Source organism: Scatophagus argus, chromosome 9 (assembly GCF_020382885.2).
Source record: "Scatophagus argus isolate fScaArg1 chromosome 9, fScaArg1.pri, whole genome shotgun sequence".
In the NCBI taxonomy this organism is placed as follows: domain Eukaryota; kingdom Metazoa; phylum Chordata; class Actinopteri; family Scatophagidae; genus Scatophagus; species Scatophagus argus.
Genome location: NC_058501.1, coordinates 25,801,612 through 25,817,038, shown reverse-complemented (window position 1 = coordinate 25,817,038; position 15,427 = coordinate 25,801,612). Strand labels below are relative to the sequence as shown.

The 15,427-nt window shown below is 45.9% G+C and overlaps 2 protein-coding genes across 5 annotated transcripts; both read left to right on the top strand.

The window, feature by feature from the left end:
- Positions 1-44: 44 nt before the first annotated feature.
- prune (prune exopolyphosphatase) lies at positions 45-6,246 on the top strand. The gene is made up of 9 exons (XM_046398642.1): positions 45-261; positions 1,261-1,368; positions 1,443-1,645; positions 1,938-2,122; positions 2,221-2,379; positions 3,124-3,215; positions 3,759-3,917; positions 4,070-4,160; positions 4,369-6,246. Exons 1-9 carry the CDS (start codon positions 217-219, stop codon positions 4,611-4,613), a joined length of 1,287 nt encoding a protein of 428 aa, XP_046254598.1. The 5' UTR covers positions 45-216; the 3' UTR covers positions 4,614-6,246.
- Positions 6,247-6,791: 545 nt separating this feature from the next.
- On the top strand, positions 6,792-13,143 carry bnipl (BCL2 interacting protein like). Of its 4 annotated transcripts, XM_046398648.1 has the most exons (11): positions 6,815-6,952; positions 7,199-7,383; positions 9,068-9,148; positions 9,423-9,490; positions 9,775-10,023; positions 10,128-10,322; positions 11,058-11,160; positions 11,338-11,469; positions 11,593-11,679; positions 12,026-12,124; positions 12,252-13,143. In XM_046398648.1, the coding sequence occupies exons 3-11, from the start codon at positions 9,108-9,110 to the stop codon at positions 12,274-12,276; spliced, it is 999 nt and encodes a 332-aa protein (XP_046254604.1). In that variant the 5' UTR covers positions 6,815-6,952; positions 7,199-7,383; positions 9,068-9,107; the 3' UTR covers positions 12,277-13,143. The 4 variants fall into 4 exon arrangements, with proteins under 4 accessions (XP_046254601.1, XP_046254600.1, XP_046254604.1 ...); XM_046398645.1 differs by lacking the exon at positions 7,199-7,383 and having other exon boundaries at positions 6,792-6,937; XM_046398644.1 differs by lacking the exon at positions 7,199-7,383 and having other exon boundaries at positions 6,798-6,952.
- Positions 13,144-15,427: the final 2,284 nt, after the last annotated feature.

Sequence of the window (15,427 nt, the reverse complement as noted above, 5' to 3'; positions counted from 1 at the left end):
AACAGACTTTTTTACGGCGCTCACGCTGTACCCTGAAGGCATCCTGACCTTTCACCCACCACAGTACCGTCACACAGTCCGGACAGTCATGCGTTCGTTAACAGCGTGTGACTGACAGGCCGTTGCTCAGTCAGCCGGCTTTCACCGTTTACCGGATCCGTTAACCGCTTCGAGGAGCGGCAAGCTAGCTAGCGGTCAGTTAGCAGCTAATAGAAGATGGACGAGTTTCTGTCGAGCTGTCGCCGAGCCGTGCAGGCACAGGTAACACACACACACACACACACACACACACACACACACACACAGGCTGTGTTTGTTCAGCTCCCGTTAGCCCGACGGACCGTGTTAGCATGTTAGCTCAGACAATGTTACAGCGAAACGCTTATTGATTGATGTACAATTATAACTAACTGCACGACTTCCGGTTAGTTAGGCTTTCCAAAATAGAAACAAAAATAAAACAAAACAACAACATAACGAAAGCAAATTTCCGGTCAGTCAACAACGTAATAAAGTATTTCCGAGCTTAAATGAATCAAATGCGAAATGGAATACATTTATAATAAAACGATATAATTTAATGTACATGTGTACAGTGTGTGATCGTTTATTAGGTTTTTTCACTAACATTTCTGACCGCTATGACATTTTTGGACAAATCTGGAAATTCAGACAAACGCAAAACAAAGCATAATTTGCACAAGCTGAGCACAGAAATTATTATGACGTTGTCTGGCAAGTCAACAAAAAAAGCAAAGAAGATGTGTGTACTACACATCACATCTTCAACGTCTCAAATGACTATTTAATTTAATTATTATATCCTGTAAGATCCCAGAGGAACTGTTAGACGGAGAAACAGTGGAGAACTGACCTTCTGAAAACACCTTTCACAGGAAACCGTTTTGAAGAGACAGCTCGGGAACCACGAGACAAATCTTTCGACTGTGATGATTTTCTCTTTCGTGTCAGTCAACAGTACAACTCATTAATTAAACAACTAAGGGCAATTCTTCGTAAAGGTTCAAAATTACTTGATTCACACTTTATAAAAGAGATTTAGAGACAAATGCGTCTTTTGTGCTGAAGACAAAGCCTCAACTTTGTCATGTATTTGGTTTTAAGATTTGTTTTATGTCATTTAATCCGTTTAGTTTTGTGTGACCGAAACCCCGTTGAGCTTCTGTTTCTCAGTACTCGACTTCTCATGTCGCTTATGTGTTTTATCACAAATGTTCTGACAAAGAAAATGTCCTCCAGCTGAACACGGATCAGGCTGGTTCAGGCTTCCATGTTGTCCTGGGGAATGAAGCCTGTGACGTGGACTCCATGGTGTGTGCTCTGACCTATGCCTACTTCCTGTCCAAGGTGAGACTCTGACCAATCAGTGCCGGTGTCCGTCCACAGAGCTGCTGCTAAGTGAGTCTCTCTCTGTCCGTCAGACTGCACAGAGTGAGATGCTCGCGCTCCCCGTGCTGAACATCCGTCAGTCAGACTTGGTGCTGCGTTCAGACAACGTCTTCCTGCTGCGACAGATTGGTTTGTCTCCAGATCTTCTGCTGTTCAGAGACCAGATGGACCTGCGAGCGCTGCAGCGAGCTGGACGCCTGCAGCTGACGCTGGTTGACCACAACGTCCTGCCCAGGTACCCACAAACACCTGACAGGTAGCCTCGGCATGCTGCCTCGGTGGTCACAAACAAGCTGACACAAAATGCTCTTCTGGTGGCCATAATTTCCGTTCAGGTACCCAACAGACAGGTGGCTGACCCGTGAGCTAGTGAGAAGGTTCTGTTTGGGTCACTGAGCAGGTCGTTACCTCTAGTGGCCACATTGTCCTGAACACCTCCCAGACAACATGGCCACAGCCTGGCTCCTCTGCTGGGCCTCAGGCAGGTGTGAACACACCTGTCTCACTGGCATGTGTCTGTCCTGCAGTTCAGACAGCGGCCTGGAGGGGGCGGTGGTGCAAGTGATTGACCATCACCTGTTGGAGAGGGAGCCCTCGCCGTCCTGCTCTGTTACCGTGGAAATGGTGGGATCCTGTGCTACCTTGGTAACAGAACGCATCATCCAGAAAGCTCCAGAAATCCTGGACCTGCAGGTTGCTCAGCTGCTTTACGGTAAACACCTGGACACACCTGAACACATGCTCTGTGGTTTCAAGATGATCAGCGTGTCCTGTTACTTACTGTGTGTACTGCGTGTGTACTGCGTGTAGGTGCCGTGGTGCTGGACTGTGTCAACATGGCTCCCTCAGCAGGTAAAGTGACTCCTAAAGACGCTCAGTTTGCTGCAGCGTTGGAGACTCGATTCCCCGCTCTGCCACCGAGAGACGCTCTTTTCCAGAATCTGAACGACGCCAAGTTTGATGTCTCAGGTCAGTCGCAGAAAACCGTGTTTTCGAGTATGTTCTGCAGTACGTAGAAGCAGAGCCGGCCCTGCCCTTACAAAAGAAATCGAATAGCTTTGTTTTTACCATCGTCTTTCATTTAGGAGTCACCCAACATGTCACCCAATTTACATGCTTAACAAATTACAAAAGAATACAAAAAAATCTGAAATACAGTATAAATACCCTTACCACAAAATAAATAATATTATCTATCTATATATTATCAGAATCAGAATTCCTTTATTTGTCCCTGAGGGGAAATTCTTTAATTATGTAATATGTACCGTAATTATGTAATATATGTAGTTAATTATATATATACAATTAATTGTAATTAATAAAATTAATTGGACATTGCATTACATTTGAATCTATGTTAGCTTTTTCTTTTTAAGAGTAAATAGTAATAACTAGTTTTAATATAATTACGTTGAAGGTGAATTTTTTCCAGTTTTTGTGGCGCCCCCTGGAGGCCACGGCGCCCTTAGCATTTGCCTGTATGGCCTGATGGACCAGCCGGCCGGCTCTGCGTGGAAGCACTGTTGAGCCAAACAGACCGAACTCTCTGCCACAATGTGTCATTTTAGCTTCACACTGAATTAAAACATTATGAAAAACTAACGTATCCACAGTCTGGGAGGAAATGACTGAAGTATCTTCTATGTACTTCAGTATTTGCAGTATGAACTAAATCATCTTAAGGTATTAATTGCAGTGTTTTGTTCTCAGGTCTGAACACTGAGCAGATGTTGTTAAAGGACATGAAGTCTGTTTCAGGAAGTTTGAATCTCGCCATCTCAGTTCTGTACATCAACCTGGAGGTCAGTACTGCACCCTGTACTGCACCCGTACCACGTTAAGCTGTACCTCAGACTACCACACAGCACAGAACAAACGATCCACATGTCGCCTACAGCACGGCCTTCATCAGCCTCCTGACAGCTCGGTCGGCTCGGTGTTGGGTGGTGTTCACTGAGCTGCGGAGGCTTCAGCCTGTTGGTGGTCTGTAGGCTCAGAGCGACAGCAGAGACTTTAATCTGTCATGTCCCAGCAGGATTTCAACACGGCTGAATCCTGCGAACGTCACGAGGCCTGCAGCTCTCGCCGTTTTCGTTATCGATTAATCTGTCGATTACTTACAATTTATTGTTTAGTCTACAATATAAAACAACAGTTAAAACCTCTCATCTCAGTTTCCCAGAGCACAACTTGCCATCTTCAGTGCAAAACTCAGACTTCAGTTACTGTCAGAAATAATAGAGAAAAGCAGCAAATCCTGATGTTTAAGAAGCTGCAAGCAGCAGCTCTTTTACTGTTTTCTTGAGAAATGAAAAAGGCTGTGTGTGTGTGTGTGTCTATCTCAGGACTTCCTGCACAGGGCGGAGCTGGGGGCGGAGCTCTCAGGTTTCTGTCTGAAGTTTGGATTCGATCTGCTGCTGCTGATGACCATCTCCTTCACTGAGAGCAAAGAGCCAATCAGAGAGCTCGCTGTGTTCAGCCACAGCACAACCTGCAGGGAGGAGGTACACAGTGCAGATACGCAGTACTGCAAATACAATGCATATTACTTATATAGTATAATAGTACACTCACAGTACTTTTTGAGTACTTCTTCGGTCAGGTATCAATCAATATTTGTTGCGATGAAAGCTCAGATGTCCTGCCTCTCCCCCAGGTGAGCCTCTATCTGGAACAGGCCCGTAACCCCGCCCTCAACCTCTGTCCAATCAGCAGCCCCCATCCTCACATCACAGCCTATCAACAAGGTAAGCTGCACCTCCTCTCAAGTAAGTGCAGCAGCAAAGTTGTCTTTCCTGTCAGACCAACACGGTTGGTCAGGTCACTGAACGCATCGCAGAGAATGTTTCAAGACATTTAAAAGAGACAACCAGTCACATTCGTACTTACCGGCCAATGATGGGGTTGTGATGTGGTCATGTGACAGAGCTGATGTAAACATTTCTCCTCTTGAAGGAAACTCTCTGGCGTCTCGTAAGAAGCTCCTCCCCATCGTCAAGGACTTTCTGAAGGAGAGGGATGCTGATGGTTGCCTGGGAGACGGTCGCCTGGGAGATGAGGAGGAGGAGGAGTCTCGGGTTCCTCCGACGCCGATGAACAGTCTGGTGGAGGGCTGTCCTCTAGACGATGGCCTGCCAAGCATCAGCCCTCAGGACCTGGAGGACAAGTTCAACAAGATGGCCGACCGAGGAGGGAAGTGACCCCTGACCTCGGACCTGTCGGTCATCAGGACAGCTGTCTGCCAGGCAGGGAGGACGCATCACACGTGAGGATGGGAATGATGAAGGTACCACAGACACAAAGAGGGCCGTTTGTACTGACACTGACTCCAACACAGTTTTATTATCAGAAGCAACGTCTGAAAACGTCTGGCCGAGCAGCAAGCCAAGGCCAGTCTTTCAAAATAAAATGTTAAACACGGATTTCCTCTCTGACACGCCTGAACCCGTTTACCTTCCCGCTGGTGATGTCACCACGGACAGGAGAACGAGACAATCAAAAGATTCCCAGTGTTACAAGTCTGGAATAACATCAGCACAGAGGAGTGTTTAAATAAAGTTTAGAGAATGTGAAAGTACATTTGTTTGTCTCTTCACAGAAAAACGTGATTCTTTTGTTTAATTTAATCACCTTTCTTGTGTCGTCATCATCACTTCAAAATCTCAGTCAGTGAAAGAGTTGATTTCGATCAGTCACACTGCAGGGAGTCTGGTCTCCGGGTCGGTTATGATCTGAATCTGCAGTCAGGACCAACTTCACACCAAGCTCGCTTCACGTTTTCGAGCAAACCAAACGGTGACGTGTTTGCTGTCTGCAGGTTCGGACAAAAATGAGAGCAGAGGGCTGAACTACAAAGAGAGAAGAGTTTTCACGCTCCTCCTTCAACCTGTTAAATCACCAGAGTCGCTGGTGCTGCACACCTGGCCTCGTCTGGAGGAAGTCATGTTCAGACTTTCAGATTAAAATCAGATTAACTTTTTCCCTGACCATATTCTCATCTGAGGGCACCTGCTGAGCTGCTGGTTCTTACTGTCACTGGATGATGCAGCTTGTGTTGGTTTGTTGCCAAGGTAACATGCTGTCATATGACACCTGCATGTGATGTCACTTCTTGTGTCACTTCAGCCGGTCTGAGCGAGTCAGACTCGCTGCTCTGAAACTCGACACTTCCTGTTGATGTTTCACAATAAGTATTTTAAGGAAGAGAAGGTGGACCACTGAAGGGATTTTATTGTGAAACGGACGGGAAGTAATGTGTTTGCAGCAACAGGAAATAAAAGGGGAACCTATGAGTGTGCTTTCTGTGATAGCATCAGAAATTAGTTTTTATTTTTAGGGGATTTCAGCTCATCTGTCGTCTGAGGTGCTGCAGCAGCCTGCTGACCTTTGACCCCAAACACCATCATTCACTTCCTGTTTTGTTTTTTTATTAGCTTGTTGTTTTTCTTTCTAAAGGTGCATTACAACCTTTCAAGTCACATTACAGCCATCTGCTGCTGACGATTTGTTATTTTCACATTCTGAAATCTGTTTCTAGCAGCTAGCAGTTCAGAGACTCATTAAGAAAACTGTCAAAAAACAAAATACACTAAATAATACAATAATTATTACTAATGATATTTAGAAATAAATAAATGTGTTCAGTTCTTCAGGTTGAGAGCTGTTGCTTGTAGCATCGTTGTTAATGAATTCGATATCCTTTCAGTCACACTGAAGATAAAATTTTTGACTTTTTATTCAGAATTATTCTCATTATACTGAGGACCATCAGTCAAAGTCTAAAAAATGTAAAATTGAGATTTGAAAAAAATTAAAACCATTGTGACTATTTAAGTCAGAAGTATACAGACGTTTTCTTTTACTTTGATTTCTCAAGGACTTTTTTACATCCTTATTCGAAGATGCTAATTAATTTATTTGACCTTTTTCTGCAAATGAAGCACTTTCTCTAGAGAAGGACTTTCTTGTTTTTCAGAGGCCGCCGTAGAGACGAGGTGTGTTCAGTTGGTTGCAAACTGCACCCTCACCACTAGATGTCACTTTGTGTAACACACTCAGCCTTTAAGGTTTCGATTTTTGTCATTTCTAACATTTAATCTGTTTTTGTTGGTGAACTTTTAACAAAACAAAGTTTTGATGTTAAAGTTTCAGCTCGTCATGTGCAGGGGTGGGCAGTAGGACCCTGAGGACAGCCCACACTTCCTCCTGCTTTAAATAGCCTGAGCAGCTGATTGGTTAATATTAATAAAGTCAGACTAAAGCTGACCTGCCGCTTCACCTGTCTGAATACAGTAGTTGAGTGTCAGCCAATCAGACAGCGGCTCTTCTGTGAAATGTGGTTGAACCTGTTGGGCAGAGGGAGGGAGGGAGGGAGGGTGGGTGAGTCGCATTGAGTCAGAGTGGGAACACCCACAGAGAAAGAGAGGAAGACACTCGAAGACGTCCAGCAGCTCACACATGCTGGTCAGAACGCGCTGTGACATCACACTGACATCATGAGCTTCCCTGCCAGCCACACAGACAGGTACGCAGAGGACAGGTACGTTTTTTGGTTTAAACTCAAATACACACAGATCGGCTTCACAACGTGTGTGTGTGTGTTACTGTGTGTGTGTGTGCTGGTTTCCTGTTCCAGCAGAAAGAGGAAGTTTAGTTAAAGTTGGTGGCTTTAGTGCTGGTGTTCGTTCTTCCAGACTGTCTGTGAAGGGGTCGCTGTGGCACGTTCGCTGTTTCCAGTCAGCAGGAAGTGATGTCTGCTGACTTCCTGTCTCCTATGACTCCTCAGGTGTCTCCTGGTTTGGTTCAGTTCAGTCCAGGATCAGAACCACGCCTGTAAACTGGTCCAGTTTTTTCTCATCAGAAGATTGTATTTTCTGTTTTCTCAGAAGAAACTTTTCTGTTTGAACTGAACCTGAGTTCAGGTTCTCTGATGGGGAGCTGCTGGCTGTTACCATGACAACACAACAGACGGTGTGTTCAGATTTATTTATCGTGATAATGGTACTTTGTGTTCGACCCGAGGTAAAACTATGAAATCCATGTAACCACCTCATGAATCCTGGAGTCCCTGATGGACCCACCTGGATTATCCTTAAACTCCCCAGGAAATGCCTCAAGCTCTCTAGAACAGCCCGCAGCACTCTTTTGGCCTTCTCATCCACTCCTAGAATGTCCTGGAGAACCTTGGAACCAAGCAACCATGAAGCCTATTCAAGGACCAGTGAAACCTCCGCGAGAACCTCTCATATGACATTTCTGGGAGTTCTGCAAGCACTTATCAGACCGCTTAAGAACCCTGGAATCTCCATGGTCACTTGTAGGACATCGTCACACCGCCTCTCCAACCCCTTCTGAAAACTTGTCAGAACCTGCAAACAAAGTTTTAAGCTCTTAAAGCAACCCAAGAACCTCAGAACCCACTCCTAGAGCCTTTAAAGTACTGTGGAATCATCTCAAGAAGTTTGGAACAGCTTCAAGCCCCTCTGGACCCTCCTCACGAAGCCTGGAATCCAGACAGACGCTGAAGAGGTTAGGTAGGGACACCTGCTGGAGTGCAGAGAGAACACAGAACCCTGCTGAGACTTCTTGCTTTTCCCAGAGGACCACAAAGGCAGCACAGTGGAACACCCCCCCCCCCCCCCCCGAGGACGTCCCACTTTCTGTTCCATACTTGATCTCCTTTACCTGTGACCTGAGCACACAGGTACTCAGGTGTGGTTACCTGGGTGGGTATGTCAGATAAACCGTCTCGGCTTTCTACAGTAACAACAAACAGAGGAACAATAGAGCTCTGCCCCTCCTCACCTGCGCAGGTGCGTTTCTGTTAACGTTTAGAGTCAGAGCAGTCAGGCAGGTTCTTTCAGTCCACTCAGATTCAGAAGAGCTGCTTGCTGGATCATCTGCATGCTGAACTGAAGAGTGTTACCTGGCAACAGGTGATAGGTGAGAGTTTCTTGGATGTTTTTTGTTGAACAGGAAAAGCAGGAAGAAACTTAAAATGGCAGAAAAATGAACGGAGCCTGGTTCCAGAGAGAGAGCTCTTGATGCAGTGCAGGAATGTGTGTGTGTGTGGTATCCATGGTGTTGTGGGGACACTCACCAGTTTCTCCAGTCTCGAAAGGACCCAGCGGACCTCACAGGTTTATGAACACACTGAAGTCCAACTGAACCTGCAGCCAGTGTCCTCACAGGTGTAGTAATGCCTGTGTGTTGCTGGCTGAGTTCAGGTGTTGATTCAGCAGTTGTTCCTGTTTCTGCCTGCTGACTGAGTATCTGATTCCCTTTCGGTTTAACGTCGTGGCGGACAGAAACCAAGAACATTCACTCCAAATAACTTCACCTTTTGTCCTTCTTCGTTGATGTTGTTCTTTGACTGTGAGTCAGGCTGTGTTGGCTGCCAGTCAGAGATCAAACTCCTGATCCTGAACTGTGCCGGAGGTCAGGATGAAGATCAGATATCGGTGGCTTTACTTTGACACACCTGTTTGTTCGGCTTGTCTTGCTCTGAAGAATCCGAGCAGCCTGTTTGTCTGATGTCTTTGATTTGTTTATTTCAGGCTGAAAGCTGCCATTAAACATGACGTGATGTTTATGTTAATGTGCTGCAGCTGCTGTTAAAGTGTTGATTTTTGTTTGGTTTGTTTTGTCGCTGCAGGGCTGCTGTTGGGGCCCCGGGGCCCCCCAACATCCAGGACATGGAGCTGAGGGAGGAGTGGCAGGACGACGGCTTCCCCAGGTCTCGCTCCACCTGTTTGTTGTTCTTATCTCACGTTCTGTAGCTGAAGGTTAAAACACTTTGCTCTCTGAGTTTCTCCTCAGACTTCTGCTGGTTCAGATCTCAGTGTTCCTCAGCTGATCTCCCATCACATTTTTCCAGAGCCCAAAGTGATGCCTTCAGGTTGCATCTTTTGTGTGTCTCTGGGACTTTATTTCTTTGGACGAACCAGCAAATCTGTGGAATAACTTTCGAAAACAAACCTGCTGTCTCTTATATTTTGTGTTTGGTTAAGGCCTCTCCCAGAGGATTGTGGGAATCCAGAAGAGGCGGAGAGCCCGTCAGACGGCGAGCGGCGACCAGGTGACCCTGAAAACTTCCAGTTTTTTTGTTCCAAATTAATTTGCTTCCTGTAAAGCAAAAAAATAATAATATAATAATACATTATAAAAGGTTTTAATGTTTGTGAATGAAGAGCTTCAGAGTCTTTTCAGTTCTTAACTGATGCATTCTGGGATTTTTCTGTAGTGCCAAAACTAAGAAAATGATTAGCTCTCAAATAAAAGGAAGGGATGAGGAAGCCTCTCAGTGACCTTTGACCCTAACTCTGTCCTCTGCCTGTCTTGCCCCACCCCTTGTCCCGTCAGCCCCGCCCACCAGCCTAGCCCTATCAGGAACTGTTGGTGGGGGGGCTAAGAAGCGTCTCGTAGCCCCGTCTCTCAGTCTCACTCTGAGCCGCAGAGACTCTCAAGACCCGAGTAACGACGGCTTGGCCGCGCTGTCGGCGACGCCGGACGAGACGCCGTCACTCGACATCAACTTGGAGGCCCTGGAGACGCCATCAGGCAGCGAGACAGGAACTCTGCCAGACAGCATGCATGAGCTGGAGTGGGAGGGTGAGACGGGCTGACGGAGAGAGAGACAGTCTTTGTGTTGGTTTTGTGGTCAACAGGCTGTACAGCGCTAACATGACCTCTGACCTTTGACCTCTCTCTGACAGATGACCTCCCCCGAACGGCGAGGGGAGCGTCTGGAGTTACAGCCAGGAGTCCAATGGAGCAGTTAGAGGGTCTGATTGAGCTGGACCAGGTGGACAGCAGGGGGCGCCGCTGGAGGAAGTTCCGTATCTCTGGGCATGAATATCACGTCAACATGAGCGTCCTGGAGCCGTACCTGCAGGTCCTGTCGCATGGAGGTCAGACATCACATATGAATTCTCAGAACTGACATGTCTGTGACACGTGTGTGACACGTCTGTGACACGTGTGTGACACGAGGTGGGGCCCCGTTCATTCTTGTGGCAGCTGCTCAGTGGATCTTGAAGCTGAAGAAGTTCCCAGGTTTGAAATGATCCATGATGCTGGCCCATTGGGTGTGAGGAAGCTTCAGCTTTTGGTTTAGCCCTGTGCCGACTTGAAAGAGGACTTTCCAAAGGTCGTCGGACTGAAGGGATCTCGTTCTGATGCTGCAACGAGTCTTTTCATGGCTTGTGTGACACTGAAAAAAGTGTATCTACCGTTACACAGCAGCGTCCTTCACACTGTAAGCTTATGGGAAAGTCACATGTGTGTCACATGGTGTAATCACACCATTTGTCCACTAACCGTAACCATGGTAACCCGTGCAGACGATGAACTGATTTATATTTAATATATCACGCCTAAGGAATGAAATCTGATAGTAACACACACTGAAGGACTTCTGAGGTTACACCGGACGTTACACTGGTCGGCGTCCATGTCTGTCGTGTTGTTTCTGTTGTTGATGTTTACGTCAGCTTGCTGTCCAGTACCTGCAGACAGTAATATTTCCCCAGAAATAGCTCACATTCAGCAGACTGCTGGCTTCATAGTTCATAGTTCCACAGATGTTCTAATGTTGGAATGAGGAATTTCAGACGCACCCTGTAACTTTCCTGATTGGTCGTCAGGTTACTATGGAGATGAGATGAATGCCATCATCCTGTTCAGCTCCTGCTACCTGCCAGAGAACACGGTGGAGGACTACGAGTACGTCATGGACAATTTGTTCAGGTGAGCTCAGTTTAATGTGATTTCAGTGACGTCAGTGAACATTTCACTGAAAGTAAAATAAACTAAATTATCCACATATCTCAGCGCTGGAAGGAGTTGAAAGTATCAGAACAGTATGGACAGTTCTCCTGCCTTCTTATTCTGCCTGATGGTTAAACAGTGTGTGTGTGCGTGCAGGTACATTGTTGGAACGTTGGACCTGATGGTCTCAGAGAATTACCTGCTGGTCTACCTGTGTGCCATGGCTCCCAGAAACAAACTGCCGGCCATCAAATGGCTCCACCAGTGCTACACCTCCATCGACAGGAGGTGTGATGGCTTCGCCCACAGAGTTTGCTTCCTGAATCTGACGTTCTGCTAGTTTCTTTGAATATTCTGTAAATGTCAGACGAAAGTAAACTTGACACACGTGTGCGTTTTCTGTCTGTCCAGGCTGAAGAAGGACCTGAAGGGGCTGCTGGTTGTCCATCCTGCCTGGTACATCAAAGCTCTCATCACTGTGGTCAAACCCTTCATCAGGTCTGCAAAACACACACCCACACATATCTGTTTAGCTGCGTAACCATAGCAACAGTCCTGATGCTCCAGGTTGCTGTGGGTAGCCATAGCAACCGCTCAGCTTTAACCACCACTGCTGAAACCTGCAACAACCTGCTAACCACCTAAATAGTGAATAAAAAATGAACATCTGTGCAGCTGCTCACCGTGTCCATGTGTTAACATATTAGCAACAAGCTACCTGTATGTTAGCTACCTTGAAAAGGGGGAGCTACTGTGTTAGCGACCAGCTAACAACAACAGATTGGTGGAACACACAGAAACATGTCTTCCTAAAGATTGTGTGGTACGACTCTGTTGTCCACAGTGAGAAGTTCAGCAGGAAGATTCGGTTCGTCCACAGTCTACAGGAGCTTTCTCAGTTCATCCCCACAGACAGGCTGCAGATCCCAGATGCCATACGCCAGTAAGATCCCTGATTCTGCGGGTTCTAGTCTCACTCTGCTGTAGTTCTGCTGTCTGATGTCTTCTGTAAACTGCCAATGTTAAGCGAGTGCCTGACCCTGTTAAACCTGTCTCTTGCGTTCCTGCAGCTTTGATGACAACTTGAACCGATGACCATGACGGACTCAGCAGACTGGATGGATCCTAAAGGTCAAAGGCCCTCAGGAGCTGGAGGAACCTGATGACCTTTGACCTTCATGTACAGAGAATAGTTTATTTATACTGTATTTGAATCGGGGAGGGTAAGTTAAACGTTTAGTTTTAGTTTTCCTGCGACTTCAGACTCATCTCACTTGGATTTTAGTTTTATTACTGTGAGAACTTCCAGAACAAAACTCCTGTTGCTTTTGGGGCTCCTGTCCCTGCTGGGACACGTGTTTGACTATGCCAAACCAACCCTGATCAGCTGTAAACCCCTCAAAACATCTCCCTTCTTCCTCATGTCACATTCAGCTGTTTTATGTGCTAAATTTGGTTGAATTGTTGCTGCTAATTCCAGCACTGCCGCAAACATATGCCTGGTCTATTTGTTGTCGGTGGAGACTCCATCCGTCACCAGGGCAGGTAGATGAAGCTGTGAGTGTGTGACAGGTGGGAGGAAACCCCACATTTTGTGAAAGTGATCTGAGGTCTGAAGCTGCTGTAGGAAACCATCACATGCCTATAAATGAATGTGCTAATGTTCAGGACTTCAGGCGGCGATCCTGAACACTGGACAAACTGCAGGTCTGTTGAAAATGACTCTTGTAAATAAGGTCACTTGGTGGTATTTTCCTTTAAAATTCTGACATTTGGGTTTATTGTTCGCCATCATCTCAGATGTCTTGAGCTTGTATTTTCAAACAGAATTTGAGGGTTTTCTCATTCAATTCAATGGTCAACAGCAAGTGAACACAAGGACACGAACAGCACACTGAACAAGTGTTTTACCTTTTTCACTAACTGAACCTGTAATAAAACAGTCAAACCTTCTTAACAACATTCCACCTGTTTGTTCTTCACACCTTCAGTATTTGCCTAAACAACCTGATCCTGAACGTGAAATGACCGAACGTTTGTTTGAAAACCACTAAAATCACAGAGTAGCTCTAACGTTACGTATTCGTTATTGTGATATTTCATATCACGATTATTGAGCCTGAAACATGACATATTTCATTGTACACACAAGATAAAAATATCTTTCAGGACTTTGGAGAGTTCATGTGAATTTAAGGCATGGCTAAACAGTGTTGATGTCCACCTTTAGAAAACATAACTATGTTCAACTTCAGACTGTAGGAAATCCAGCAGCCAATCAGGTGTAACAGCAGATGTTTCCAGGTAAGTTTCTCTTCTAGAAAGTGAAGTGTCTGTGTGTAAAACCAGGCAGAATGAGGCCAGTCACTGCAGATAAAATGAAATTGAAATTGAATCCAGATTAAAACTGTTGACTGAACTGAGCTCATCTGTCCAGCAGGGGGCAGTCTGTTCCCACCAACACTTTGCTCACTTTCATTCAGGTGCTTAAACTTTAAATATAAATGTTAAAAATTATCTTACTTTTTTATTCTGTTCTCATGTCTGAGGGTATCGTGTGTATTTTGAACATTTAGCCTGACAGATCTGGGATCTTTGGACACTTTAAGATCTTGAGAATTTCTCTAGATTTAAACAAAATTAAGTGATTAATATCTATACTAACAGATAATGTGATTTTGTTCACATTGAGTTGTCTTGATGTAGAAAATAACTGCATGTTATTTTTGATATCCCATTTAATTCATTGTTTTATTCCTGCTTGCATTCTGTCCATTTGAGGCTCAGTGTTCTCATTGTAATCTGTGTTTGACTGTCGCTAGCAGTTTTTATCTGCTGTTGCTAGTTAGCTAATTCAGCTGTATAGACTCATAATCAGCTCATAATCAGCTTGATGGCTAAAGCTAGCTGGTCCCTGGCCATGACATCATGCTGACAGACACTTGTTAGTCTCTATGGTTATTTACTAGGCCCTTAGTTGTAGGCAGTTAGCTAGTTAGCAGGACGTCAAGTCAAGAGGTTTTTATTGTCATTGTTTACAGTGACAGTGAAATGAGACAGCGTTCCTTCTGGGACCAGGTGCTACAAATTAAATACACATGTAATACAAAGCAACGCAAGACTACACATAATGCACAAGACTATACACAGTGCACAAGGACTGTGCAGACTGTACACACAGCACAGAGACTATACACTGCACAGAGGCTACACATACAAACAACAAGGAGCAGCGCAGACCAGGACTCGGTCCTGCTATGGAGTGTTTGAGACGGCCATGAAGTGCTGGTAGGGACAGTATTGTACACAGGGTGAACAGTATGAAGTGCAGGTAGAAGAGCTGCTGGAAGCATTACAAGGTAAGGATGAGAGACCCAGGTGATCTTTTCGGCTGTTCTCACTACCGGCTGCAGGTCCTCATGATCTTCTGTTGTGCAGTTACCATGGCAGGTAGTGATGCAGCTGCGCAGGAAGCTCTCAGTGGTCCCCCTGTAGAATGTGGTGAGCTTTGAAGATGAGCTTTCCTCCGCTTCCTCGGGCTTTCTTAATAGTGGAGCTGGTGTCGAGGGACCAGATGAAGTTGTCCTCCAGGTGGACACCAAGGAACTTGGTGCTCTTGACGATCTCCATGGTGGAGCCTGTTCAGCAAAGAGCGGTCCCTCTGTGCTCTTCTGAAGTCCACAACCATATCTTTGGTTTTGTCGACGTTCAGGGACAAGTTGTTGACTTTGCACCGGTCCCTTAGAGGTTGCGCCTCGTCCCCGTAGGCTGACTTGTTGTTCTTGCTGATGAGACCCACCACGGTCGTGTCTTTGGCGAACTTGATGATGTGATTTGTGCTGTGCATTGCCTCACAGTCCCGAGTCAGCAGTGCGAGCAGCAGAGGGCTGAGCACACATCCTTGTGGGGCTCCTGCGCTCAGTGTGGCGGGGCTGGAGATGTTGCCGCTGATCCGGACTTTCTGAGGTCTCTCAGTTAGAAAGTCCAGGATCCAGTTGCGGAGGGGGGTGTTCAGGCCGAGCAGGCTCAGCTTTTCAACCGGGTGCTGAGGTGTGATGGTGTTGAATGCTGAACTGAAGTCTGTTCGCATTAGCATTAGCAGCTTACATTCATGCAGGTAAACACGCTGCTTAATGAGTTCTTTACACGATCACTATTTTCTGAATTTGGAAATGAATCATCTCTTCCTGTAACAGAACTGAACTGTATCGTGTGAACCAGCTGTACTCGGCATGTAAACCCGCTG

What these genes read in the sequence shown, in the direction of transcription:
- prune (XM_046398642.1), top strand. Translation starts at nt 217, where the DNA reads ATGGACGAGTTTCTGTCGAGCTGTCGCCGAGCCGTGCAGGCACAG. An exon ending in GCCGAGCCGTGCAGGCACAG is followed by an intron (nt 262 to 1,260) that starts GTAACACACACA and finishes AATGTCCTCCAG; the next exon opens with CTGAACACGGATCAGGCTGG. An exon ending in CATCACAGCCTATCAACAAG is followed by an intron (nt 4,161 to 4,368) that starts GTAAGCTGCACC and finishes CTCCTCTTGAAG; the next exon opens with GAAACTCTCTGGCGTCTCGT.
- bnipl (XM_046398644.1), top strand. Translation starts at nt 6,909, where the DNA reads ATGAGCTTCCCTGCCAGCCACACAGACAGGTACGCAGAGGACAG. An exon ending in GACAGGTACGCAGAGGACAG is followed by an intron (nt 6,953 to 9,067) that starts GTACGTTTTTTG and finishes TTGTCGCTGCAG; the next exon opens with GGCTGCTGTTGGGGCCCCGG. An exon ending in TACACCTCCATCGACAGGAG is followed by an intron (nt 11,470 to 11,592) that starts GTGTGATGGCTT and finishes CTGTCTGTCCAG; the next exon opens with GCTGAAGAAGGACCTGAAGG.